The sequence below is a fragment of the Phocoena phocoena genome, chromosome 3 (genome assembly GCF_963924675.1).
Source record: "Phocoena phocoena chromosome 3, mPhoPho1.1, whole genome shotgun sequence".
NCBI lineage: Eukaryota > Metazoa > Chordata > Mammalia > Artiodactyla > Phocoenidae > Phocoena > Phocoena phocoena.
This window is the reverse complement of record NC_089221.1, coordinates 172,145,638-172,170,528: the sequence shown is the minus strand read 5'-3', so window position 1 is coordinate 172,170,528 and position 24,891 is coordinate 172,145,638. Positions and strand designations below refer to the sequence as shown.

Genomic DNA, 24,891 nt, shown 5'->3' with positions numbered 1-24,891 from the left:
AGGGCTTCCCTGGTGGCGCAGTGGTTGAGAGTCCGCCTGCCGATGCAGGGGACACGGGTTCGTGCCCCGGTCCGGGAAGATCCCACATGCCGCGGAGCGGCTGGGCCCGTGAGCCATGGCCGCTGAGCCTGCGCGTCCGGAGCCTGCGCTCCACAACGGGAGAGGCCACAACAGTGAGAGGCCCGCGTACCGCAAAAAAAAAAAAAAAAAAAAAGTTTAATTCAAAAAGATATATGCCCCCCAACATTCAGAGCAGCACTATTTACAGTAGCCAAGACATGGAAGCAACCTAAATGTCCATCAACAGATGAATGGACAAAGAAGATGTGGTACATTTATACAATGGAATATTACTCAGCCATAAAAAAGAATGAAATAATGCCATTTGCAAAACCATGGATGGACCTAGAGATTACCATACTAAGCAAAGTAAGTCAGAAAGAGAACGACAAATACCATATGATATCACTTACATGTAGAATCTAAAATATGACACAAATCAACTTATTTGTGAAACAGAAACAGACTCACACAGAGAACAGACCTGTGGTTGCCAAAGGGGAAGGGGAGGGGGGAGGGTAAATTAGGAATTTGGGATTAACAGATACACACTGCCATATATAAAATAGATAACAAGGCTTTACTGTATAGCACAAGGAACTATATTCAATATATCTTGAAATAAACTAATGGAAAAGAATATATATATGTATATACGTATATACATACAGACGTATAACTGAGTCACTTTGCCGTACACCAGAAACTAACAACATTGTAAGTAAATTATACTTCAGTAAAATAAAAAAAATTTAAAGCATGATGTGCTGTAGGTTTCCATTATATGTCTATCATAGGGTTAGAATTTTTAAATTTTTGAATTAAAAATGTTGTTAAAAACTATCAGATGCTTTTTTTCTGTGATTTTTGACAATTACCCTGTTTCTCCCCTTCAGTGTACTAATGCAATGAATAGCACTAATGGATTGTCTTGTGTGGAGCCAAACTTTTTATGACATCAACTCACTTTGGTTGTGATGTGTTTCCCTTACAACACATACTCTGCCGGCTTGAATTTGCTAATGTCTTATTAAGGGTTTTTTCATCTATGCTTCTAAGTAAGACTGGCCTATGCATTTCCTTTTAAAAAATTTTTTTTTCTTTTTTTTTTGCCATGTCACGCGGCTCGTGGGATCTTAGTTCCCCAACCAGGGATTGGACCCAGGCTACGGCAGTGGAAGCGCCAAGCCTAACCGCTGGACCACCAGGGAACTCCCTGAATTTCTTTACCTGTGTATTTCTCTGGCCTTGATAGCATGGTTCAGCTAGCTTCTTTTTATGTTCTGGAGCTGATTTGTTTCCCCTTAAAAATGGGTCAGCCACGTGTCAAGTGTGACAGGGTGGTCATATACGTACTCATGTATGATTAGCTTTTCTTCAGTTAACATATACGAGACAGCTTTTAAAAATCAGTGTGTATATATTTTGTGTAGATCTACCACGTACTTTGAAACTGCTGTCTCATCTTCTGTTTGGACGTATCACGATCTCTCTAAACCGGGTCCCTCCTGGACTCACTCACCTGGCAGGAGTCAATCTTGCCCTCCAGGAACCCCGCACAGATCATCCTGTCCGTGAGCGAGAAGTTGTAGAGGGCGCTGCATGCCTTCTGGTCTATGATGCCCACGGATGCCCGCTGCAGGAGGTCAGGCTTGGTGGCTGCCAGGACAAGGAGACCACCCCCGAGGGCCGCTTACACAGGGACCACTGTTCAGTAGCCGGCTTCACTCTGACCACAACCCCAGAGGGAGGTGCCATCCCCGTCCTACAGGTCAAGGCCCAGAGGCCCACGGCCTTGCAGGGGTGTAAAGTGAGAAGGAGGCGGGTCCCACCCTAGAATCTCACCACTGTCCCTGTGCGGATTCCCTAGCACCTTGGGTGACCTGCAAGGGGGCTACTCTGAGGTCTCAAAGGGAAGCACAAGGGTCCCCAAACTTTTTCCATAAAGGGCCACAGAGTAAATATGTTCTGCTTTACAGGCCAGACAGCCTGTTGGGACCACTCAGCTCTGCTTTTGTAGCAGGAAAGCCGCCCGGGGGCTATCAGTGAGTGAGTGGGCGTGGCTGCATGCCAGTAAAACTTTATTTATAAAAAGCAGCCGCACTGGGCCCATGGGCCGGAGTTTGCGACCCTGAGTTAGTGGAGAGGTGAGTGGTCTGCGGGCGGTGGGACCAGAGCCCCGGGTGGGGGTGGGGGGGCGGAGGCTCACCGTTTCCCTCCTGCGTGTTGCCCCATCCAGAGATCACGCACTTGCGGCCCACGGGGAACTTCTGGATGGCCAGGGGCAGGCAGACAGGCTGCACGTACTTGTTGAAGACCAGGGGCCTGGCCAGCTCCAGCACGGCCACGTCGAAGTCCAGGATGCTGGGATTGTACTGGGGGTGCAGCACCGCCCGCCTGAGCCCCATCTTCACGGGGCTCCCGCCGACGCCCGAGAGGGACGCGGTGCCCAGGTGGGCCCGCACCAGCTCCACCTTTGTGCTGCCGGGAAGGGGCCGATCAGACTCCCTGCCGCCCCCCGGGCACCGGGCAGAGCTGCGGGACCCAGGCCCCGGGGAGGGCACCATGAGACCGTGGGCAAGGCAGGGAGGCCCCCCGGGCCTCATTTCCTTCTGGGACAAGAAGGCATGAGAGACCCCCACGGCTTTGTGGCAATCAGAGGTCAATGCCACCTGCCCTTGAGTGGAGGGGAGGAGCCTGCCCCCCAACTCGGCCCCTCTGTGTCCCTCACAGACCAGCTCGACAGGATCCTCCCAGAAGCCACTCCCCAGAGCCCCCTACTTCTTCACACTGCCCCCCATCCGCCCCCTACCCCGCACCCCGCAGCTGGACGTGACCCTGGCCACGTGCTGGGTCCTAAGTGGTCTCTGCATGCACGGGGATTTGATGGTGGGGGGGACCCGGTGATGACGGGGGAGCCGAGGGGGCCTTACTGGTTGAAGCAGTGGGCGGCAGACAGCAGCCAGCGGTCCCCCACCACGGTGGCTCCACAGAAGTGCCGGGAACCCTCCTTCAGGCTGACCTGCCAGGGCACCTCCCCGGAGGCGGCCCCGAACCCGCCCACGATCCGGGTGGGCTTCTCCAGCGCCGGCCTGGCCCCGCACTCTGCGGGGACGAGACAGGAGGGCCCGCGCATCTCAGCCCGCTCGGCGGGCGGCGGGACCACCCTGGTTCCAGAGGGGCCTCGGGACACAGGGCACAGCCTCCGGGCTCTGGCTGGGCCAGGGCACAATCATCCCGTCACACACATGAAGAAATCGAGGCTTAAAGGAGCCCTAAGGTCTCAAGTACAAGTACGCGGCCCAGCTGGGGGGATATGGGCGAAAAAGAAGATAAAATCACAGCAGCCCTGTCCCCACCAGTGAAAATCACAGCAGCCCTGTCCCCACCAGTGTCAGCACGGCAGACACAGGCCACAGCCCAGGCGGCTCTGGACAAAGGCAGAGTCGGGTTGTTACGGGCTTGGGGGCAGGGTGGGTGCAGGCGACTTTAAATGAGGCACAGTTAAACAATTACACTCCAATAAAAAATTTTTTTAAAAATAAATAATAAAATAAGCAGAAAAAAATGAAAAGAAGTTAATTTGATACTCATTTCCATAGGCAAAAACAATATATCAAAATTTTTTTCATTTTTGTTACATATAACTTTTTCTATATATGTGTCGTGCGATGTTTATTTGATTGTATGCACGTGTCTGTACCCCGTGTACGTGTGTCTTTAGCAATATATCTTTGGCCAGGTACACAGTACTTTGGAAAACTGGTATGTACTCAACATAAATCATGTATTCTTTCTAATGGGAGTGTACTTTACTATTCTTTCCTACTCTTTATTTTTCAACATTTAATAAAGATGGGAAGCACATCTTAATTGACTTTGTATACCACTGTCTGTCAGAATTTCACGTTATTAATTACAGTACAAATCTTGAATTGTTAAATGATTGAGTGGGAGCGACCAAGAGTAAAGGAGATTTTTGTGTTAAAAGCAAAAAAAGAGGCAGAGTTTCAACTGGCTTTGAGCCTTGCAGGTCTGTGAGACCACGAAGGCGGATCAGGGGCAGATCCGGGCAGTGACTGGACCTGGGTCCTCGGAAACCACAAAGTCGAGACAGGTGGAGAAGTTGTGTGCTTCGTGTGGGTGCTCGTGTCTGCGGTGACCCCAGGTCAGTCGCTCTCCCACCCTGGCCCCATCGTCACGGTCACTGGCCTCTTGCTGACCCTTCGGGATATTCTGAGTACACCCTCCTCCAGGCCGGCAGTAGGTGTCATCAGGCAGTAAATGTGAAAATAGCCTTTGCCTGGGCGTTTGACAGACATCACTAATGAATCACCTATCTCTTCCCCACAGACAGCTTTGGAAAGCCAGTACCAATCCACCCAACCCCGCACGGAGCAGACACCCACTTCTGCTGTCTCCCCAGAAAGTACCTTGTGGCTTAGATGCAGTGGCTGAGTCGAGAGGCACGGCGCTGGGGGCCAGCGTGGGCCTGGTGGGTGTGTTGACCACCGGGCTCTGTGGGCTGGTGGGCCAGGCGGTGCTGGGGATGGCCGGGGCAGGAGCCGCCGTGGGGGCCAGAGGCTTGCTTGCAGCGGCAATGGCCTCCACGATCCAGTCACGCAGCCTGGTCACCCGGGCGTACACCCCCGGACGCCGGGCTTCTGCACAGCCGATTCCCCAGCTCACGATGCCGGCCAGGAAGAACCTTCCGGAGGGCTCCTCGCAGACCAGGGGGCCCCCCGAGTCGCCCTGGGAGACAAAGGCACACCCTCAGGAGGGGTCGGGGCTCCGTGGCTGCAGCCGGTCCCAATCCCAGAGCCACAGGGTCAGAGAAGGAGCCCTGGTTGGGGGCCTTCTCCCCACGCGCTCACGAAGCACATGTGGGCTGATACCTCACATCTCGGAACCTCAGTCTCCTCTTCTAAAAAAATAAAATAGGACAGTTGGACTATGAGATCTCTAAGACCTCTTTCAGTTCTACCACTGGCAGTTAAAAACCCAACCCAAATAAGCAATATCCCCTCCTCTCCTTAGCCCAGCAGACCCTGGGTAATGTCACCAGTGGCTTAGGAACCTCCAGTCGTCATGCAGCGTCCTCCTGCAGGGCCGCATCTGCCCTCACTCATCCTGTCTTGCTATCCTTTGCCTTCTCACACACACCCATCTCACCGCAACTCTTTCATCCTTAAACACAAGTTCTCTCTTACTATTTCCCGCCATTTTCTCCAGCTTCTGGCTCTGATGTGGCACCCTGAGCGCATGTAGCAGCCGCTCCCCACCCACCAGGCCTTAAAAAGGAGAGCAAAGATATAAACTAAAAAGAAAAAGGAAATCCACAGCCATGTGACAAACCAAGCAGAGGAAATCTTGGTGGTGGACCAGCAACAGAAGACTTCCCCCTTCCGGGGAGAGGGGAACCTCGGGCGGAAACCTGGGGGCCTTTCCCAGCCACCTCAGGGGCTGGCAAGGCGTCGTCTGGGGCCTCTGGCTTCTTTCCCAGGCACCGGGCTCACCTGGCAGGAATCCACCTTCCCATCCAGGTAGCCGGCACACAGCATCCTGTCGGTGAGCGAGTGGCCATACAGGCTGGCGCACAGGGCCTGGTCCAGCAGCTCCACGGTGGCTTTCTGCAGCATCTCCGGCTTGACCACTGCCCAGCATGGGGAGAGACAAGCAGGGTGAGCACTCCAGGACCCTGGCAGCCACCCCGAGCCAGGAGGCTGAGCTTCTGTTTCCCCAGCTGCGGTGGAGCTGCTGCAGCCCCAGATCAGAAATGAGCCAGGTCCATCAATGCCCACTGACCACCCTCTCGGCCTGGACAGCTAAGTGGCATCAAAGTTAATGCCCCAAGACTAGGCTCCTCCCCTCCCCTCCCCAAACCTGCCCGCCCTGAGCTCCCCCTTACCTGCTGGAATCTTTTCTTAGTCCAGCCGTAGCCCCATCTTGGCTAAACATTAAATCAGATTACATAACCTTTTCCTCAAATGCTCCAGGGTGTCACCCCCACCACCACCCGCCCAGCTCAATCCAAATACCCAAGCTTGGACCACCTACCCTGGCACCCCAGGCCCTTTGCACATGCCGTTCTGGCTGCCTAGAATGCTTGTCCCTGCAGAATCTGTCCGCCTTCCTCCTCTCATCTCCTATTTTAAATTGCAGCCCCCACCCAACCCCTGCCTTACTTTTCTCCATTCTGTACATCACCATTTGCCACTTATCTTGTTCATTATCTACTGCCCCCTGGAATTGTTCTGTCTGGGTATGGTAGCCACTGCCCACATGAGGCTATTTAAATGCAGACGGAAATTCATTACAATGAAGTGAAATGTAAGACTCAGTTTCTTGGTAGCGCTAGCCCGTGTCATAGGGCTGCTGGCCCCCCCGTTGTGGATGGCACAGATGTGGCTTGTGTCCACCACTGAGGGAAGTTTTATTGGGAGGCGCTGGTCTGGACTGGGGGCTCCATGTGAACAGGGGTTTCTGTCTCATTTGCTTCCTGCCCAGTCCCTGGAGTAGGAAGCCTGGTCTTGGCTGAAGTGTCACCATCTCAGGCCCTTTCCTAAAGCTGTCCCCGCCCCCAACTCATTTTTCCTACTGGTTTCCTTCCCAGCATTTACCACCATCAGGTTACAGTCGATATGAGGCAGTTCTGTTCTATAAAATTACCCAAACACTGAATCAGTGAACACTGCCCCACTGCTCTGGGGGTTACACGGGGTCAGGTTCCTGAGAGCCTCTGGTCACAGCTGATCCATACGTACATAACCTCACGATGGTACGTGTGTTTCTACTTAAAGACACTTCACTTGACATACACTGTTGATTCGTTAACACCGAGCTCACAGCCCACAGCGCTGTAACTCTTGCCTGAACGAAGCTCATCTAACACACGTACTTTCTGCCCGTTAGGCACATCCCAGCCCTCCTGCACGTAGGACGCTAGCCAGCACTTCAGCTCTACGCTTGGGGCCTGTTTAGATTTTGTGAAACCTGCCACAAAAAGCACAAAAATGCAGGGAAAAAAAGTGGCAGTAAATAGACCACGAAAAGGACACCGGTCTCCAGTCTGAGCTGAACCAAGAGGCAGGGTATTGCCCAGCTCCACCTCAGCTGGGAACGACTCAAATTGCACATCAGGGAACAATCACAGATTCCCCCCACGAGTATCCACTTGGGGAGACAAATGAATTTTAGCGAGTAGGCGAATTTGCAAATACAGAATCCGCGGCTAATGAGGCCGGACTGTGTGTTGCTTGCTTGGCTGGGCTTTGCTGGCTGCCTGGAGAGGCTGCGGGCGGTATGGTGCTTACGGAAATCCTCCTTGAGGTAGCCCCAGCCCGAGATCAGACACTTCTTCCGGGGCGGGAAGACGTGCACGGCGGCTGGGAGGCACACGGGCTGCACATGCCTGCTGAAGGGCAGGGGGCCACCCAGCTCGAGCACCGCCACGTCGAAGTCGGCCGTGTCAGAGTTGTAGAAGGGGTGCGTGATGATCCGGGCCACTCGGGCCCGCACCGTGCTGGCCTCCGAGCCGCTGAGGTACGTGCTGCCCGCGTAAGCCACCCACTCGGTGGGGTCTTGGAATCTGCAGGGCAGACAAATCCCCGCTCAGAGGCCCACTGAGGATGGGGCCGGAGGGTGAGGCACTCACCCAGCGAGCAAGTGTTAAGGAGGCGCCCCAAAACTCAGCCATCGAGACTAATAATATTTTCGGACTTCCCTGGTGGCGCAGTGGTTAAGAATCTGCCTGCCAATGCAGGGGACACGGGTTCGAGCCCTGGGCCGGGAAGATCCCACGTGCCGCGGAGCAACTAAGCCCGTGCGCCACAACTACTGAAACCTGCGCGCCTAGAGCCCGTGCTCTGCAACAAGAGAAGCCACCGCGCTGAGAAGCCACGCACCACAATGAAGAGTAGCCCCCGCTCGCCGCAACTAGAGAAAGCCTGAGCGCAGCAACAAAGACCCAACGCAGCAATAAGAAAAATAATATTTTCATGTAACATTGTCAAAAATCAGAATGATTGCAAAAACAAAAACAAAAACAAAAACAAACATGGTGCACGAATTATCAGTATTTTAAACAAAGACAGGATCCAACACGGCTGGGATTAGGGTGAGGCGAGTGAGGCCTTGAATATGGACTGGCTACTAGATAACGTTGTGTGGCTGTTTTAAATTTTCTTGGGTGTGATAGTGGTATGTGGGTATGTGACAGACTCTTTTGTCTACGTGCACAAATGCATGCGGGAGATTCGGAGGCCATGTGTCATGATGTTTTCTACTTAATTTCAAATGGTTTGGCAAAGATATATATGTATGAATGTGTGTGTGAATAATTACAGGTGCAGATAGATGGAGAGAGTGGGAGAAAAAACGAATACAGTGAAATAGTAATAACTTTTGAAATCAGATACTGGCATATGGGTGTTTGTCCTATTTTTTCATCTTTTCTACTTAAATATATTCATAATAAAATATTAAGAGAAACGAAATTTAAAACGATGAAAAAGCAACCCTTCTTGCCCTGAATGTCACTGCTTATGTGACCTGTGTCCACCAGACCATCATTTCCTGGGGCAGGTTTCCCTGGAATTCCCAGCAGGCTGTTCCATTAGTGACCCTGGGGCAATTCGTAGGTAATGGTTTCCCAGGGGAACCCATGCTTCCTATTGCCCTGTCCTGTCCCCGAGGACTCCTCAGATGGAAATAACCAAATAGCAATGCCTGGCACTGCCAGAGGCTTCCAGAACCTTCTCCCACCTTTGGTGAGCTCCATTCTGATTGGCCACTCTCATTGTTAAAGATTCTGACCATCCTCAACAACAACAAAAAACCAGTTCAAAACTGGGCAAAGGGACTTCCCTGGTGGCGCAGTGGTTAAGAATCCGCCTGCCAATGCAGGGGACAGGGGTTCGAGCCCTGGTCCAGGAAGATCCCACATGCCGCGGAGCAACTAAGCCCGTGCGCCACAACTACTGAAGCCTGCGTGCTCTAGGGCCCGCGTGCCGCAACTACTGAGCCCGCGTGCTGCAACTACTGAAGGCCACACGCCTAGAACTTGTGCTCTGTAACAAGAGAAGCCACTGCAATGAGAAGCCTGCGCACTGCAACAAAGAGTAGCCCCCGCTCGCCACAACTAGAGAAAGCCTGCACACAGCAACGAAGACACGACACAGCCAAACAAACAAAAAAAGTGGGCATTGCTCCCAAGAAGATGGAGCAATGTCACACAAATGTCACACAAATGGCCAATAAGCACATGAAAAGACGCTCAACATCACTAATCATTAGGGAAACGCAAATCAAAGCCACCATGAGACATTACTGCACACCCATTAGGATGGCTATTATTAAAAACAAACAAAGTGACAAGTAATGGCCAGGATGTGGAGAGACTGGGAGATCGGCCAAGATGGCGGAGTAGAAAGACCCTGAGCTCACCTCCTCTCAGGAGCGCACCCAAATCACAACTACCTGCAGACCACCATCGATGAAAAAGACTGGAACCTACCAGAAAAGATCTTCTCCAACCGAAGACAGAGAGAAGGAACCGCAACAAAATGAGAAGGAAGGGCGGACTCACGATATGATCAAACCCCGTGGCCCCTGGTGGGGGACCCACGGACTGGAGGAGAATTATGCCGCAGAGGTTCTCCCACAGAGCCCCACGTCAGGCTCCCCAGCCTGGGGGTCCGGCACCAGGAAGAGGGTCCCCCAGAGCATTGGGCTTCGGAGGCCCACAGAACTAGTCGCAGGAGCCCCACGGGACTGGGGGAAATAGAGGCTTCACTCCTAAAGGACACACAGAGAATCCCACGTGCACTGGGACCCGGGGCAGAAGTAGTCATCTGATAGAAGCCTGGACCGAACCTACCTGCTGGTCTCGGAGGGTCTCCTGGGGAGGCAAGGCGCGGGCGGCCATGGGTCGCCCTGGGGACGTAATGTTGGCGGCCGCCATCTTGGTTCTTTAGTGCGGAGACCCGGCCCCCCCCCCCCCCGCAATAGACCACAGGCGCTAGTGTTGGGACGCCCCAGGCCAATCAACTAACTGGGCGGAGACACAGCCCCACCCCATCAGCAGACAGGCTGCCTTAGACGCCCCCCTGAGCCCACAGCTGCCCCTAGACACAGCCCTGCCCACCAGAGGGCCAAGACCCAGCTCTGCCCACCAGTGGGCGGACACCAGATGCAAGAAAACCATGATCCCGCATTGAAGGCCAGACCCTAGCCCTGCCCACCAGTAAGCCAAGGCCACCTCTGGGACGCTCCAGAACCCATACCCAACTGTAGCCGAAACCTGCCCCCACCACCACCACCAATGCTCTGAAACGAGCTCTGGGATCCCTGGGCCCTGCAGGCAGACCCCAGGAAGCAGCTCTGCCTGCCAGGAGTCGGGCACTAACCCCAGGGTCTGGCTCCACCTGCCAGTGGCTGGGCAACAGCCCCAGAGTCTGCAGGACCCTGACTCTGCCCACCAGTGAGCCAGCACTAGTCCCAGGCCCCCTAGGATCCCACAACCTGCTACCTCGCGACCAAGCCCCGCTAAACCGCAGCCAGCAGCATCCACATAAGACGGGGCCTGGCAGCCAACCAAGCCTAGCAGACCGCCCACATAGTCAGCCTGCGACAACAGAAGGACCCACGCAGCCAACCCCTAGAGCATGTAGCTTGGGTGATGAGCGGGGAGTGCACTGCGGGGATGCATAGGACGTGTCCTCCAGAGGCCACTTCTCCAAGGTTGAGAGACATAACGAACCTACCATACACATAAAAATACAAACAGCAACTCAAGACAAAATGAGGTGACAGAGGAACGTGTTCCAGACGAACAAGATAAACCCCCAGAAGAAGAACTAAGTGAGGGAGAGATAGGCAACCTACCTGAGAGAGAGTTCAGGGTAGTGATTGTAAAGATCATGGAACTCAGGAGAGGAGCAGATGCACGGAGTAAGAAGTGAGACATTTTAAACAAAGAGAAAATATAAAGAACAACCAAACAGAGATGAAGAATACAACAACTGAAATGAAACATACAGTAGAAGGAATCCAAAGGAGACTAAACGAGGCAGAAGAACAGATCGGTGAGCTGGAAGACAGAGTAGTGGAAATCACTGCCCCCAAAAGAAAAAAGAAAAAAAGAATGAAAAGGAATGAGGACAGTTTGACAGACACTAGGACAACATCAATCGTGCTAATATTCACATTATAGGGGTCCCAGAAGGAGAAGACAGAGAGAAAGGGCCTGAGAAAATATTTGAAGCGATAACAGCTGAAGACCTCCCTAACTTGGGAAAGGAAACAGCCAGCCAAGTCCAGGAAGCACAGAGGGTCCCATACGGGATTAACCCAAATAGTAACAAACCAAGACACATCATAATCAACAAGACAAAAATTAGAGAGAGAATATTAAAAGCAGCAAGGGAGAAGGAACAAATAACATATAAGGGAACTCCTGTAAGACTATCAGCTGACTTTTCAGCAGAAACTCTGCAGGCCAGAAAGGAGCGGCATGATGTATTTAAAGTGATGAAAGGGAAAAGCCTACAACCAAGAATACTCTACCCAGCAAGGCTCTCATTCAGATTTTTTTTTTGTGCGGTACGCGGGCCTCTCACTGTTGTGGCCTCTCCCGTTGTGGAGCACAGGCTCCGGACGCGCAGGCTCAGCGGCCATGGCTCACGGGCCCAGCCGCTCCGCGGCATGTGGGATCTTCCCAGACCGGGGCACGAACCCGTGTCCCCCGCATCGGCAGGCGGACTCTCAACCACTGCGCCACCAGGGAAGCCCCATCTCATTCAGATTTGATGGAGAGATCAAAAGCTTTACAGACAAGCAAAAGCTAAAAGAACTCAGCACCACCAAACCAGCTTTACAATAAATGTCAAAGGAACTTCTCAAGGATGTGGAGAAATTGGAACCCTTGTGCACTGCTGGTGGGAATGGAAAATGGGGCAGCTGCTGTGGAAAACGGGATGGTGTTTCCTCAAAAGGGTAAACACAGAATCACCATATGACCCAGCGATTCCACCTCTGAGTTTATACCCAAAGCAGTTGAAAGTAGTGACTCAGATACTTGCACACCCATGTTCACAGCAGCATTATTCACAACAGCCAAAAGGCGGACACAACCCAAGTGTCCGTCGATGGATGAAAGAACAAACACATGTCCATCCACACACTGGAATGTTATTTGGCCACGAAAGGGAAAGAAGCAGTGACACACACCACAACGTAGATGAACCTTGAAAACAGGTTAAGTGAAATTTCAGTCACAAAGGGACAAGTACTGTCTGATTCGACTCACAGGAGGTCCCTGGGGGAGTCAGATCCACAGAGACGGGAAGTAGATGGTGGGGGCCAGGGGCTGGGGGAGGGGCTGGGGAGTCAGGGTTTAAAAGGGATAGAGTTTCAGTTTGGGAGGATGAGAAAGTTCTGGAGACGATGGTGGGGATGGTTGCCCAACAATGTGAGTGTGCTTAATGCCACTGAGCTGTGTGCTTAAAAATGGTAAATTTATGTTACATATATTTTGCCACAATTTAAAAAAATTAATGCATTCAGGTTTAACAAAAAGAAAAGAGAGGGAGGGACTTCCCTGGTGGTCCAGTGGTTAAGAATCTGCCTTCCAATGCAGGGGACATGGGTTCAATCCCTGGTCAGGGAACTAAGATCCCACATGCCACGGGGCAACTAAACCCACGCGCCACATCTAGAGAGCCCGCACGCCGCAACGAAGAGCCCGCGCTCCGCAACAAAAGTTCCCACGTGCCGCAACTAAGACCCGACACAGCCAAATAAATAAATAAATATCTTTTAAAAAGGAGAGGGAAGGAAGGAGGGAGGGAGGGAGGGAGGAAGGGAGGGAGGAAGGAAGGAAGGAAGGAAGGAAGGAAGGAAGGAAGGAAGGAAGGGAGGAAGGAAATAAGTTCCAAGGGGCTCTGAAGACACCCAGGAAAGGTGGCATTCCCAGAGTGGAAGGTAGGTGGGATACAGGGGTGGGGTGGGCTCTGAGCCCTCAGGGACGTGCACTCACTCATTGAAGCAGTGGGCAGCAGACACGAGCCACCTGGCGCCAATGACGGCGGCCCCACAGAAGTGTTCGTTGTTTTCTCGGAGGCTGACTTGCCAAGGGAACTCCCCCGGGGATGCCTCCACACCGCCCACAATCCTGCCGGCTGTCCTCCAGCCAGGCTGCAATCCACAGTCTGCAAGACAGAGATCACTATCCAGGACCCCCAAGAAGGCAGGAGTGTGGCCGCGTTCCTGGCACGTCTGTCTGCAGTCTGTTGTCCCCATGGCCCCCGCATTCAAAGAATGCCAAGGATGCCAGCAAACCACCAGAAGCCGGGAGACCACATAGAACAGATCCTCCCTCACGGCCTCAGAAGGAACCGACCCTGCGGACACCTTGATCTCGGACTTCTAGCCTCCAGAGCTGGGAGAGAATACATTTCTGTTGTTTAATCCACTCAGCCTGAGGTCCTGTGATTCAGCAGCTCTAGGACAATCATATCCTAAAGTTAGCTATATGGATGTTACGTACCTATGTGACCAACCCCCAACACAAACCCTGGACACCAAGCCTTGGGTGAGCTCCCCTGGTTGGAAGTACTTTGAGTGTGTTGTCACATATGGTGCTGGGAGAATGAGTTACACGCTGTCCACATGACGCCACTGGGAGAGGATAACTGGAAGCGTGCTTGAGCTCGGTCTCTCCTGGACTTTGCACCTTTTGCTTTGCTGATTTTCATCTGTATCCTTTCACTGTAATAAGCCATAACTACGCATACAACAGCTTTACTGAGTTCTGTGACTCCTTCTCGTGAGTCACTGAATCTGAAGGAGTCTTGGGGACCCCCCGACCACACCTGCCAATTTCAGTCAACCTCTATACCATCCTCCACGGCCAGGTACCAGACGCTATGAATGTCTCCCTCACCATGTATTTTGCAAGTTTCAAAATCTTTATATGTCCATCTTTTCATAGGATGCCGTGTCTCTCTGTTTATTTAGTCTGCTTTTATGTCCTTCAGCAATGGTTTGTAATTCTAGATAATTATTATTATATACAGGACACAAGTTTATTTTATTTTGTGTTGCTATTAATCAAGACTATGATCTTTTCCATTATATCTTCTAAACTGTTATTAATTGTATAAAGCAAAACAAGAGCCTCCTTTATGTGTATTTATCTTATCTTCCCCTTATTGTTGAACTGTCTTATTTTTCTGATATCCTTTCAGTTAATTTATTGATTCATTTAGAGAATCAAATTGAAATTATGATAGTTTTCCTTCTTCCTTTCCAATATTTAAACCACTGTTCTCACCTTACTGCATGGGCTAGCATTGCTAGAAAAATGCTGACTACTCTTACAGCATTTCAATTGTAATTTTCCCTTGCTCACATCCTTTTGGTGACTCCCCACTACCTATAGGACAGACCCCCCAGTTCCTGGCATTCAAGGCTTCCCACGGTTTGACCTGATTTTTTTCTCCTTTTCTCCCGAGGCTCTCCACTCCACACACCTCAAGGTCTCCCTTCTCTGCTTGCCGCTCAGGTTTCCTGTCATATCACAGGTGCCCACTCCCTTTCTCTGCCCCGCTCCAGTGAATGCCGGGACCACGTGTCTGTGTGTGATGGGCACAGTGGGCCAGAGAGCCAGCACTTGAACCTGGAAAGGGGACATAGCCCAGAAAACAGGCCAAACAGGCAGACTGACCACAGTGGGCCTCATCGGAGCCATCAGAGCAGTCCGCCGTGTCATCACACTCCGGGTTCACCTTTGTCACACACTGGCTGTTCCCGCAGGAAAAGGCATTCCCTGGACAGTGACCTGAGGGCAGACAAGAACCGCGTTCCTGACCTCACTCCATCTCTCCCGCCTGCTCTCCACGCGGAAACTCTAGAGCGTGGAAGGCATCTCTTCTCTGCTTCCTTTTCTCTGAATGTCTCTGAAATAATTTTCTCAGAATTAGTACAGAGATGTGACACTGAGAATGCTAGTCAGCACCGGGGCCAGGGCTATGCAACCTAAGCGTATGTGTGCCGTGTATGTACTTTTACATTTCTATCAGCCACGTTTTATTTATTTATTAATTTATTTTAATTAATTTATTTTTTGGCTGCGTTAGGTCTTCCTCGCTGCGTGTGGGCTTTCTCTAGTTACGGCGAGCGGGTGCTAATCTTTGTTGTGGTGCGTGTGCTTCTCATTGTGGTGGCTTCTCTTGTTGCGGAGCACGGGCTCTAGGCACGTGGGCTTCAGTAGTTGCGGCATGCGGGCTCAGTAGTTGTGGCTCGTGGGCTCTACAGCGCAGGCTCAGTAGTTGTGGCACACGGGCTTAGTTGCTCCGCGGCATGTGGGATCTTCCCGGACCAGGGATCGAACCTGTGTCCCCTGCATTGGCAGGCGGATTCTTCACCACTGCACCACCAGGGAAGTCCCGTCATGTTTTTAAAAAGTAAGAAATAGGGGGACTTCCCTGGTGGCTCAGTGGATAAGTCTCTGAGCTCCCAGTGCAGGGGGCCTGGGTTAAATCCCTGGTCAGGGAACTAGGTCCCACATGCATGCCACAACTAAGAGTTCACAAGCCACAACTAAGGAGCCAGTGAGCCGCAATTAAGGAGCCCACGTGCCACAACTAAGGAACCAGCAAGCCACAACTAACGAGCCCGCCTGCTGCAACTAAGACCTGGTGCAACCAAATAAATACATTTTTTTTAAAGAAATAGGTGAAATTAATTTTTAAAATTGTAATAAAGTACACATAACATAAAATTTGCCACTGAAGTGTAAGTTCACATTTGGGGGCCATACTCTGGGTGGGGGGGGCTGTCCTGGGCACTGTTGAGGAGCACCCCGGTCCCACTCACTGAATGCCAAGAACACCCCCCATCGTGACGACCACAGATGTCCCCAGACATCACCCTGTGTCCCCTGAGGGGGCAGGATCACCCCTAGTTGGGGACCATTGATGTAAAGCTAAATAAATGTATCTGTACATGTGTCATGAGCCGTCTGGGAGGAAAGTTACCAAAATAGTAAAAGCAATGAGATTCCAGGTGATACCTACTCTTTTTTCTTTTTTTTCCCCCCAAACTGTTTTTTGTCTTTTCTTTTAATAACAACTTTCCATCACTTAAAAACAAAACAAAACCAATAATGCCTTCTCTTAATCATGCTTGGCTCTGAATAATTCAAAATGCCTCACTTTTAAATTGTCTGCTCACACAGATATACATTCTTTTTCGTATCCTTTTCCATTATGGTTTATCACAGGATATTGAATATAGTTCCCTGTGCTATACAGTAGGACCTTGTTGTTTATCCATCCTATATGTAATAATTTGCATCTGCTAATCCCAAACTCCCAATCCTTCCCTCCCCCACCCCCCTCCCCCTTGGCAACCACAAGTCTATTCTCTATGTCTGTGAATCTGTTTATGTTTTGTAGATAGGTTCATTTGTGTCATATTTTAGATTTCACGTATAAGTGATACTTGTCTTTCTCTGACTTATTTCATTTAGTATAATAATCTCTAGGTCCAGCCATGTTGCTTTAAATGGCATTATTTCATCCTTTTTTACGGCTGAGTAGTATCCCATTGTACACATATATACCACATCTTCTTTATCCATTCAACAAAACATACCTGATTTTAAGTCTCTTTCTGTCAGCAGCTCCTTCTGGCTCCCTGCAGCAAAACGGAGAAGAGATATAAGCTCATTTAGCAAGCACTGAGGTTCTCTGACAACATCGTATTGCAAAGCAGTGGTCTCCGCTGTCCACCTGGGATCCACTTAAATTCTGACTTAAATCAGCAAAGATGAAATCAGATGAAATATTCCATTCCTCACGATAAGAGCTCAACAGCTGCGTGGGGCAGGTGGCTGCCAGAGTGGATGGCACCGACCCAAAACATTTCCATCCCCGCAGAAAGCTCTCTTAGTGCTGGCGAGGTTACTGAGACTCACTGAGTGTGTCGGGAGTGGTGGAGAGGGGACTGTAAATGTCCTGCAGGGCAAGGTCAAGGCTACAATTTTAAAATCTGAGCAGTCTGACCTCATGCCTGGCTCTCAAATCACAACGCACAGCAATCTTAGAATTTTAGAGCATAACATCTACCCTTATTTCTATACCAGGGGCCAGGAGCCAAATCCGGCCCACCACTTGTTTTTGTAAATAAAGTTTTATTGATACACAGTGGTGTCCGTTTGTTTATATAGTGTCTTTGCTGCTTTTGTGCTATAATAGCTGAGTTGACCCATCTGGACAGAGACCCAACGGGTGGCAAAGATGAAAATATTTATAGGTTGCCGCCCCCTGGTCTAGACCATAGAGGGTAAAGCAATGGGTATATGTTTCCTTGTCACCAAGAGGGGCGATTATGGAAAACCTCCAGTTTAATGCGACTTTCGCTTGGCTCCCCTTCCCCAGCATGTCCCTCCAGCCCCTCCCAACGTCACCCTGTCTCTGGGGCCACTCGCCTGTGAGCTGGGCGGACACGATGGTGCCATAGGGGGCCAGGGGGATGCCGCGGCCCTGCAGCCTCTCTCGGAGTCCCCGCTGCAGCAGCTCCTCCTCCAGGCCCAGGCTCGGTGTCCACAGGGCCGGCTGTATAAAGTGCAGCCGAAAACGCACCAGGATGCTGGCGTTGCCCTCCCTGCGGGGAGGACACTGGCCCTTGAGAGGGAGGGCGCCTCTTGGCTGGAATCTTCTGCAGTCTCTCAGGCAACCACCAAGCTTCCTCCACCTCCAAGGAGGCCCCAACTCACCAGTAACTGAGCACTGTGGAGCCCACACAGCTGGCCTCCAACTCTGTCTCCCGAAAGCTGCTGACAAACTACAACAGAAACAACCGTGGCAAATGTGAGACTCTGCGGAGACTCCCTCGGGGGAGAGCCGGGAAGGGGGGTGGAAAAGCATCTCCTCTTCAACTCCACGTGTGCGGCCAACTCACAGAACTAAGAGACAGGACAGGCATCTCGGAGTCGTGCCTATGAAAATATAGCTTCGCCAACAGATGATGGAGAAACCCCACGTAGTCCCTCCACACACGAGAGCATCACTCAGCCATGAAAAGAGGTGAAGCCCTGACACTCCTACAACGTGGACGGACCCTGCGAACACGATGCTCAGTGAGAGAAGCCAGACACAGAAGGACCCACAGGGTGTGATTCCACTGATGGGAAACGTCCAGAACAGGCAGATACGTAGACACGGAGCGTGGGTTCATGGTTGTCAGGGGCTGCGGGAGAGGGGGAGGGGGTGACTGCTGATGAGGGTGGGGTTTCCTTTTTGGGTGATGGAAGGTTCTGGAATTAGAAGTGATGGTTGCACAGCTTTGTGAATGTACTAAATGCCACTGAATCAGTCACTTTAAAAGTGGATAATTTCAGGGAATTCCCTGGCGGTCCAGCGGTCAGGACTCGGCGCTTTCACTGCCGGGGGCCCGGGTTCAATCCCAGGTTGAGAAACTAAGATCCCACAAGCTACACAGCGTGGCCAAAAGAAAATATAATAATAAAGAAAAGGATAATTTTATGTGAATTTTACATTAAAAAAAATTCTGTGGCTGAGCCCACTTTGTGCAAGCAGATGCTATCAGGAAGGTCCTCGTCCTTCATGTGCTGTTAGGGTGACCACTGTCCGCGTCTCCTAGGATTGTCTCGCTTTGGGCACCGAAGGGCCCACATCTCTCCCCTCGGCAGCTCACGTCACCCACACGTAGGGTGACCATGTAACCCCATTCATCTGTTCTCCCAGTGTGGTCACTGACAGCGTCCCTGTCCCCTGGCAGAATGTCCTGCTTAGGTGCTAAATCCTATGGTCACCATCCTCGCTCCCTAAACACACGTGATGCACGGTCATGCCCGTTCATTCGCTCATCTAAAACACCATTAATCCAATTTGCTTCTCTGAACCGCACCCTCTGAGTCCACATCCCCATGGCCCACACTCAGACCTGCACCGTCCTGTAGAACATTCCACAAATTTCCAAAATGTTCTACACCTGCCTCGCCCCATATGGCAGCCGCCGGCCATATGTAGAAGCTGAGCATTTGAAATGTGGCTGGTGCCACAGAGGAACTGATTTTCACATTTTGTTCAATTTTAATTAATTCACGCTTCAATTTCAAAACGGATACTTGATTCAGTCACTGGAAAATTCTTAAGTATATTTGGAGCATCTTGGGTCTGTAAACGTTACAAATTCTAAGTAGGGATGGAGTTTTCCGAGTGGAAGCTCAGTATCCACCCTGAGATGTGAGTGTAAAAGACACACCAGGTTTGGGGGACTTCCCTGGTGACGCAGTGGTTAAGAATCCACCTGCCAATGCAGGGGACACGGGTTCAACAGCTACTGAAGCCTGCGCGCCTAGAACCGGTGCTCTGCAATGAGAAGCTACCGCAATGAGAAGCCCACACACCGCAACTAGAGAAAGCCCGCTTGCAGCAACAAAGATACAACGCAGCCAAAAAATAAATAAACTTAAAAAAAAAAAAAGACACACCAGGTTTGGAAGCCTCAATACAAAGGAAAGAATGTAAAATATCTCATTAATACCTGCTTTATATAGGTTGATGACATGTTGAAATGATAACATTTTGGATATTCTGGGTTAAATAAAATGTATTATTCAAAATAATCTTACCTGATTCTTTTTACTTTTTTTTAAAAAAAGTGGCTACCTGAAAATGTTAAATTACACACGGGGCTTCTGTTACATTTCTACTGGACCATGCTGCTTTAAGATACGGGATTGAGATTAGCAATACGGCCCATGTGCTGAATTAGAATCACTGCCTGTTTTTGCACAGATCACGGACAAGAATGGTTTTTACATTTTTAAACGTAAAAAAAAAAAAGAAAAATATTTCACGGTGCATGAAAATGGTATGAAATGCAAATTTCAGTGTCCATAAATAAAGGTTTATTGGCACACGGCCATGCCCACTCATCCATGTCATCTATGGCGGCTTTCAGGCTACAACACAAGGCCCAGCAGTCAAGACAAACTCTCTGGCCCCCAAAAGCCAAAAATATTGACTATCTGGCCCTATTACGGGGAAAGTTTGCTGACTCCTGGTCTAGATGATGGTGACTCCTAACTGTCCCCCTGCTTCTCTCACATCTTATCACACATTTAAAATGAATCCTTGGGCTTCCCTGGTGGCGCAGTGGTTGGGAGTCCGCCTGCCGATGCAGGGGACGCGGGTTCGTGCCCCGGTCCGGGAGGATCCCGCATGCCGCGGAGCGGCTGGGCCCGTGGGCCATGGCCGCTGAGCCTGCGCGTCCGGGGCCTGTGCTCCGCGACGGGAGAGGCCACGGCAGTGAGAGGCCCGCGTACCGCAAAAAACAGCAACTATATATATATATATATATATATATATATATATATATATATATATATATATATATATATGAATCCTTACCTAGTCACCTTTCTCTTTCCCTTAGGATAAAATGTTAAACAATGTTTTAAAAGTCACCTACCATAAAAACTCACCTTTTACAAGTGTGCAATTAGATGGGTTTCAGTATATTCACAGAGTTGTTCAACCTCATCACAATTTTAAAACATTCTCATGACCCCAAAAGAAGCCCCATTCCTGTCAGCATTCACCCCCATCCTCTCCCCAGCCCCTGACAACGAGGAACCCACTCTCTGTGTCTGTGGATCGGCCTGTTCTGGACGTTTCCCGTCAATGGAATCACACCCTGTGGGTCCTTCTGTGTCTGGCTTCTCTCACTGAGCATCGTGTTCTCAGGGTCCGTCCACGTGGTAGCGAGTGTCAGGGCTTCACCCCTTTTCATGACTGAGTGATGCTCCCGTGTGTGGAGGGACCACAGTTGTTTATCCATCACCTGTTGATGGACATTTGGGTTGCTTTCACTTTGGGGCTGTTATGAATCACGCTGCCATGAACATTCGTGTACAAGTTTCTGTGTGGACTCACGGTTTTGTTTTTCTGGGGCAGACACCCAGGAGCGGAATTGCTGGGTCAGATAGTAACTCCAGACTGTTTTCCACAGTGGCTGCCCCTTTTCATATTCCTACCAGCCACGTAGGAGGGTTCTGATTTCTCTACCGAAATGCAGTTTACAACCTTTCAACGTGGCCTATGGATCCTGCAGCAGTCAGTTCCCATCAAATGCTACCCTCCCCTGCATTCTGGAATGCATCAGCCCCTACCCTGTTCACCCCATGGGGCCCCCTCCCTACCTCAGAGGCTGCCTGGGCCTCCCATTGCTCTGCTGCCTCAGTCAGAGCCCCTGGCCTCCCACTTGGCCCCCCTGGCTCCCAGAACCCTCACCAGCGTTTCCAGAGTGGGCGTCAGCGTGCGGTAATAGTCTGAGGTCTCCTGCTGCAAGCTGGGGGCAAACCGGATCCCTCGCAGCTCGGCTGTGTGCTCCACATTGACACCCTGTGTAGAGAGGGAGGCTGCGGACAAGACCAGGGCCCCGTGAGAGCGCCCACCTGCAGGGGCAGGGCTCAGCCAAGCCGGCCTCTGAGGCACCCCCATCACCCTGGGGCGGTCACCCCCAACAAACGGGGGGTGGGCTGACTTCCCGGGGGTTGAGTGATTATTAACAGTGCTCCCTTATCAGCTCTCACCCATCACCCACCCAAAGGCCCCCAGGTACCCAAAGCCCCAGGCATCTCCAGGTGTCCCTAAGGGGAGGACTGGATCCTAGCCAAAAATGCTGAAATGGCCTCAGAAGGAAGACCTTCCCTCGACTCTGGGACAATTCCCACCTCCTCCCTGGGAAGGGGCATCAAATACCCCAGGGGCACAGCCAGGGGTGCCAGGACCCTCGAACCCCGGCCCATGACACCACCCTCTGAATAATCGTTTCCAACGGTTGTCAAAAGTACACAACAGCAAAGAAGAACAGTCAAACAATGTTGTAAAGAATACAAGCCTACATGATACATGAAGACACGTGTTTCTAACTGTCGAAAATACGTGAGACTGGCAAATGGGTCCGTCAGTCAAAAATGATCATAATTACAAAATTAAAAGACTAGAAGTAGGGAGTTCCCTGGTGGTCTGGTCTAGTGTTTAGGACTCAGCGCTTTCCCTGCTGGGGCCTGGGTCCAATCCCCGGTCGGGGAACTAAGATCCCACAATCCATGTGGAATGGCCAGAAAAAAAAAACAAAAAACTTGAAAAAATTTTTTTAAATTAAGAAATAGAAGTAGCAGCCACCTACACTGTGAAAGCTGGCTCGCAGCTCTATTTATTTGAATGAATATTCGACCAGCTCGATATTTAGATATTTGTTTATTCAATAGATAGAAGAGTCTAAAGTAATTCTAAAACTGGTGTGTTTTCTCATGCAAGGAACTAAAAAGAAAGAAAACAAGAACCCTGCCGTGTAGACCCATGTGCTTATGTTCTGGGCCCCAAATAAGCCTCACACTTTCCCTCTGAAATAACCATGGGCTCCCAGGCAACTGGAGAAACAGCCCAGCAAGGGCCCGTGTAAAATTTTATACTTCCAAATAAATTTTTGGGCTGTCTGGGAAGGGGACAAATTTGAATTGTAATTTAAAAATTGTTTTTAAATTTTAAGTTCTTCTTAGAGCCTTCCTCAGTTTCAGAGGTCCTGCTGGAGATTTATCTACCTGTTATCCCAAAATGTAGCTGTGCTTCTAGACTGGAGGTGTGCAACTGTCCCCTGTCTCTCCCTAGCGTGAGGACACACGGACACACGAACACACGGCCACCCCCCACCCACCGAGCCCAATTTTCATGCACTTCACCCCACAGCCACTAGAGGGCCTCTGTCAGCCGTGCCAGGCTCTGAGTTATTCCAGATATTCACAAATATATATATATTTAAATATATTATATATATCTTAAATATATATATATATATTTTTTTTGGGGGGGGGGTACGCAGGCCTCTCCCGTTGTGGAGCACAGGCTCTGGACGCGCAGGCTCAGTGGCCACGGCTCCCGGGCCCAGCCGTTCCACGGCATGTGGGATCTTCCCATACCGGGGCACGAACCCGTGTCCCCTGCATCGGCAGGTGGACTCTCAACCACTGCGCCACCAGGGAAGCCCAAGGTTTTTATTTTTATAAATGTATTTATTTATTATTTTAATTTTTGGTTGCGTTGGGTCTTCGTTGCTGTGCGTGGGCTTTCTCTAGTTGCGGCAAGCAGGGGCTACTCTTTTTTGTAGCGTGTGCGCTTCTCATTGCGGTGGCTTCTCTTGTTGCAGAGCAAGGGCTCTAGGCAGGTGGGCTTCAATAGTTGTGGCGCGTGGGCTCAGTAGTTGTGGCGCACGGGCTTAGTTGCTCTGTGGCACGTGGGATCTTCCTGGGCCAGGGCTCGAACCCGTGTCCCCTGCATTGGCAGGCGGATTCTTAACCACTGTGCCATCAGGGAAGGGAAGCCCCTCTCAAGGGTTTTTAAAAAGTTCATTTCCCTACTGGTCTCCATTTCACCCTGGTTGTGAATCTTCATTAAGCAACTAAGACCCAGCGCAACCAAATAAAAAATAAATAAATATTAAAAACAAAACAAAACCAAACACATGGTATTAAAAAAAAATAAAGAATCCCACTGGTGGGAAACCTGAAGTTTGCAGGTATTGCCTCGACACACAGGCACCCACCGCCTAGCCCAGGACTAAGTGCAGCCACACTCAGAACCCGGTCCCATCGCCTTGCTGTTGGGTGGCCTCTGTGTACTGCATGCTCAGCCCTTTGCCCTGGGACACTTTTGAGCCACTCCCAGGCATCTTAGTGCAAGCTGCCTGCCATGCGGACCCGTGCAAGTCTGTGGCCACTCACCCACAAGGACTCCCAGGGTGACCATGACGATGCTGGTGGCCACCATGGCCGAGAGGGCTGCCCGGCAGCATGCGGCGTCTGTAGGCTGGATGTCCTTGGTTGCCCTGGGCGCCAGCTGTAAGTCACCGGCGGTGGGCTCCATGGCTCCCAGACGTGGGGACGGCAACCTGGAAGCCAGCAGAAAAGAGACAGAAAAAGGAGGTCAGAGCTGGGGGCGTTTCTCTTTCCCTAAGCAAGGGTCTTCCTTGTGCAGACGTGACAGCCATCAACAGCGCCCTAGGCGTCGGGGGCTTGACGCAAAACATAAAAACGGATTCAACATGATTGCTGGCTGGGCTGGCACACGCGGGATCCCCATGGGGCCCTTGCTGGGAAGAGCATGTATGAGTTTCCTGCACTTGCTATAACAGATGACGACAAACCAGTGGCTTAAAGGAACGCAGATTTATTATCTTACGGTTCTGGAGGTCAGAGGTCTAAATGATAGAAGGCTGTGCTCCTTCCGGAAGCAGCCGTCTGCAAGCCAGGAAGGGAGCTCCCGCCAGAAACCAACACCGCCGACACCTGGATCTTGGACCTCCAGCCTCCAAAAGTGGGAGAGAAAAAATGTCTGTTGTTTAAGCTGCTCTGTCTATGATATTTGTTCTGGCAGCTTGAGGTGACTGAGACAATGGCACAGAGATCCCACATAACTCACACCCAGCGTCCCTAATATAAAGTCTGGTACATGTGTCACAATGAATTAACCAATTTTTTTTTCTTTTTTTGGCTGCATGGCACGCAGGATCTTAGTTCCCTGACCAGAGATCGAACCCGTGCCCCCCTGCGGTGGAAGTTGGAGTCTTAACCACTGGACTACCAGGGAAGTCCCTTAACGAACCAATATTGATACACTATTACCAACCAAAGTCCACAGTGTATTCAGATTTCCTCAGTTTCCCCCTAATTCCCTCTTCTGTCCCAGGACCCCATCCAGGATCCCATGTGAGAGTCATCACATGTCCTTGTGACCTCTC

At 50.9% G+C, this 24,891-nt stretch overlaps 1 protein-coding gene across 3 annotated transcripts in view; it reads right to left on the bottom strand.

Moving 5' to 3' along the window:
* TMPRSS9 (transmembrane serine protease 9) overlaps positions 1-24,017 on the bottom strand; it is a 29,627-nt gene extending 5,610 nt beyond the window's left edge. The window contains exons 1-13 of one of the 3 annotated variants that reach the window (XM_065874871.1): positions 23,876-24,017; positions 21,384-21,511; positions 17,840-17,907; positions 17,545-17,727; positions 16,717-16,754; positions 14,786-14,899; positions 13,097-13,268; positions 7,374-7,648; positions 5,577-5,713; positions 4,494-4,812; positions 2,994-3,165; positions 2,270-2,541; positions 1,583-1,719 (exon numbers count right to left, since the gene is read on the bottom strand). In XM_065874871.1, coding sequence (XP_065730943.1) covers positions 1,583-1,719; positions 2,270-2,541; positions 2,994-3,165; positions 4,494-4,812; positions 5,577-5,713; positions 7,374-7,648; positions 13,097-13,268; positions 14,786-14,899; positions 16,717-16,754; positions 17,545-17,727; positions 17,840-17,907; positions 21,384-21,511; positions 23,876-24,017 — 2,157 coding nt within the window. The remainder of the gene's footprint in view (positions 1-1,582; positions 1,720-2,269; positions 2,542-2,993; positions 3,166-4,493; positions 4,813-5,576; positions 5,714-7,373; positions 7,649-13,096; positions 13,269-14,785; positions 14,900-16,716; positions 16,755-17,544; positions 17,728-17,839; positions 17,908-21,383; positions 21,512-23,875) is intronic. The other 2 variants (XM_065874872.1, XM_065874873.1) reach the window with 2 other exon arrangements.
* Positions 24,018-24,891: the final 874 nt, after the last annotated feature.